A 3,883-nucleotide genomic window follows, 5' to 3' on the forward strand; every position below is an offset into this window, starting at 1 on the left:
TTGAGTCAAAATCCAAAAGAATAAACATATTCATAGTGGAAAAATAAGTCACAAACAGAGAACCTTTTGTTCCACTTTCATTTTATAATTTTGAAGGATCACATCACAACTATCTGGGATGAAGAGTGGATAGGCAGTCACAACAAAGCAGAGTTACCAGTTCCTACCCACCATCAGCTCTCCCAAACCAGGAAGGGATTAAGGAGTTCTCTGTTGGATTAAGAAGTATATATTGGTGGTTACAAAATAGTCATAGGAATGTAAAGTACAGCATAGGGAATATAGTAAATAATATTGTAATAACTATTTATGGTGGTGAGTAGTAAAAATATTAGGGGAGAACACTTTGCAAAGTATATTATTGTCTAACCACTGTGCTTAACACCACCAGAACTAATATAATATTGAATGTCAACTGTAATTGACAAATTTAAAAAAGAAAAATAATCACACACACACATACACACACACATGCACATATGTGTGCACAACAAAATTCTCTATTGTCCCAGAAGGATAGGTGTGACTTTCACAGACCGTGCCAAAGGCGAAAGCCAAATCTCTGAATTTCCACACCCGAGGAAGGCAAATTAGGCTCTGAAATGAAGCCAGCTCTCTGACCAAACATATCCCTTAGTCTCTAGTCAGTGTACACCCACACACACACATACACAAAGCCCTAAAGCAATATAAACCCCTATACATCCAGATAACACTGTGGAAATGTAGGTTAATCTGAAATATAGTCTAACACAAAAAACCTGTTGTTTATACAGAGTGTTTAAATTACTGAATAACAATGAGTTTAATGGATTGATTAAATTTGAGGTTTTTATTTCCCTGAAATCCTGAGCAGTAGAGGTGGACCCAAGATTAAGACTAGATCAGTTAAAAACAATAAAGTTACACCCTCTTTGTACATCTAAGTATAGAAAAATAATGGTAAAAAATAAATCAAAACATTAACAGTACTTATCTTTGTGGAGTGAGCATATGCATCTTAGTTTTAATTAATGTATTTTTTGTATTTTCCAAATGTCCTCTGATGAACACATTACTTTAGCAATCAGAAAAAAAGATCAGTTTTAAAATATGAAACACTGAAACTTTTATTCACTTTATTTTGCAATGAAAGAACATGAAAAACATTTTCAAAATGGTAAAGTGATCATTTTCCATTATGTATATATGATTAAATATACTAAGAAGAAAATTTATATACTGTAATCATAGCTTACAAAACTACATGGAACAATATGTGGCAAACTTTCAAAAACACTGTGATTAACACTTCAGTGATAAATAATCTCAATGTGACTAAGTTTCATTATTTATTATAATCACATAATAGAAGAGCCTATGAACAAGCTGTTAACAACAATAAATTTGATTTTGCCTGAAATTCTCAACCATATGCAGGCTTCTTAAGCATTGAAGTTTTAAATTCTACTGCATTTTTAGTGCAAAATAAAACAGGCACAACAAAATTAAACCCACTAGCTAAAGGACTAAGAAAACAAAAATACACAAACAATAGCAACAAAACCCTTTAGTGGGTTCTCCAAGATTTTCTTTCCAAATAAATTTTGATTTCATTTAGCAGTCTGGATAATATTCACAACCACAAATTAAGCTACATGACAAAAGAATTTCAAAAGGATTTAAGTGTACCACACTATATTAATATTTTAAATCATTTATTACAATCTACATTTCTTGAAAGCATTCTACTACTAAAGTGCAAGGTCAAATGAATTAGTATTTGAACTTCTTTTATATTTCTGAGACATATGCTTTAACTAACACTATAAGAGAAATTCTGAACACAAGACTAATTAACTTCTTTTATTTTGAGTAACTACGGCTGTTAATTTCAGGACCATGCAGATTGTCTTAGCGGTCAATGTCTTCTACCATTGCCTCAAGATTTCTGCAACAAGCTTTAACCTCCTCAATTGCAGCCATCCAATTATCATAAATAATTTTGTCATAAATTGCATCATTAACTTCCCTAACTACCCCCTCCTGCTGAGATTCAAGTGCATCACCTGAGAAAAATAATACTGATCTTGGGATTATGTAAGTACGTAAATTGTGACCAAGTAAGAAATCATCATTTTCTTCCTTTCCATTTGAGCTGATTCCATAAAGAGTAAAGAAATTGAAGAATGAATCCTTGGGGAAATTTTCGGTCACAGTTCGGATTGTTCCCCAGACTCGGTGTTTCTGTGTCTTCCTGATGGTTTTTATAGTGACATTCTTTCCTTCATTCCAATCTATTTCACAGCCTGTGGAATACTCAATCGCAGTCCCTCTGTATGGATGGGGATCATAAAATGCTAGCTTTGACTTCAGCACATAGGTCTTTGTCAAAAACTCATTTTTGAAATATTCATTGGGCTTAAAGTGAAATTCTAGTGTGAAACTGAGAGCCTCATCGGGATCTGAAAACTTCACTTTAATATCTGTCAGGAGCTTCAGAATAGGCTCATCATATTTCTTAATCAAAGGAGTGAGTGTGTCAACATTTTTTAAGACAGTCAGCCAAAAATCAGGAATTCCTTTAGGATCTTCTTCTTCTTTATTATCTTCCTCAGTAGACTCGATGTCATCGTCATCGTCATCATCATCATCATCATCATCATCATCTTCCTCAACATCATAATCATAATAATCATCGTCATAACCATCATCCTGATCCATGTGCTCATGTACCAAATCCTCTTCATTACCATACAAGTCTTCCTCATCATCATATGTCTCTTCATCATCATAGTCCTCATAATCTGATTTATATTCACATTCCTCTTTTGTAGGTTCATAGATTGCATTGATGATCTGACGACTTTTTTCCAACAAGGGTTGATACATTTCAGCAAACTTTCTCTCAATTTCATGAAATTCTCTCAGAAATTTAGATTCTAGATTCGCCACTCTAGTTTGAAGCTTTTTGAGGGCTAACACACGGTACTTCACTTTCACAGGTAGACTTTCAACAAAGTCTGTATCTAAAAGATAACCGATAAGTCCTTTTGGACGGTCTGAGTCTGAGTCTGAGTCTGAGTCCTCATCAGTATCTTCACCTTTTTCCCTGCCTTCCCCAGACGCAGCAGGATCTTCACATGTTCCCCCTTCTTCCCCAGACCAAGAACTGGCTTCTTCACAGCGCTCCCCATCCTCTGCAGGCCCAGCTGCGGCATTTTCCACGGGCTCTACCTCTTGCCCAGGCCCCTCCATCATCACCTCATTACTAGCCTCTTCTTGACTGCATTCTATCAATTCCTTGTTGTTGGCGGACTCGGCCATTTTTCAGAGTACCGTGCGCCTAATGTGGCTACTCCCAAGATCAGGAGATCTGACCTCCGCAGGGAAAGACTCACCGGAAAATCAGAAGCGGCGGTGCCTGTGGCAGAGATGGAAGCAGCAGTAGCAACCAGACTGAGAAAGCGATGGTCGAGGCTACTGTTGAGGCTGTGAGAACCGGACAGAGGCAGCAGTGGCCTGGGCTGGGGTGGAGAGGATGGCGATAGGCGCTGTCACTCGTTCTGCAGGAGCGGGCCAGAGACTGCAGAGAACTGCAGCAGGTAAACCTCCGCAAACAGCAGCAGCTTAAAAAAAATGGTGCTGCAGTGTGATAACGCAGCTGTCTCTAGTCTATTTTTTTTGGAGCCAATAGCTTGCTGCGTCACTCCCCCCCCCTTTCTCTCCCTGCTCTAATCTCATTTGCTGGGCTGTAGTAATTGACAAACCCTGAGCCAATAAATTTTTAGATCTATCAAGTTTTCAACGCCACTCAATTTCACAAAATATGGCTGTTTCGTTCACCTCCCCCATATCCTCCACCATCCCCTCCTCCCGACTTTTCTAGAAACCCATATTTTAT

The 3,883-nt window shown here is 37.5% G+C and overlaps 1 protein-coding gene across 1 annotated transcript; it reads right to left on the reverse strand.

Moving 5' to 3' along the window:
- Positions 1 to 1,402: 1,402 nt before the first annotated feature.
- On the reverse strand, positions 1,403 to 3,655 carry NAP1L2 (nucleosome assembly protein 1 like 2). The gene has a single exon (XM_066250072.1). The coding sequence runs from the start codon at positions 3,304 to 3,306 to the stop codon at positions 1,894 to 1,896; it is 1,413 nt and encodes a 470-aa protein (XP_066106169.1). The 5' UTR covers positions 3,307 to 3,655; the 3' UTR covers positions 1,403 to 1,893.
- Between the last annotated feature and the right edge of the window lie 228 nt (positions 3,656 to 3,883).

This window comes from Saccopteryx bilineata, chromosome X (assembly GCF_036850765.1).
Source record: "Saccopteryx bilineata isolate mSacBil1 chromosome X, mSacBil1_pri_phased_curated, whole genome shotgun sequence".
NCBI classification, from domain to species: domain Eukaryota; kingdom Metazoa; phylum Chordata; class Mammalia; order Chiroptera; family Emballonuridae; genus Saccopteryx; species Saccopteryx bilineata.

What these genes read in the sequence shown, in the direction of transcription:
- NAP1L2 (XM_066250072.1), bottom strand. Translation starts at nt 3,306, where the DNA reads ATGGCCGAGTCCGCCAACAACAAGGAATTGATAGAATGCAGTCAAGAA.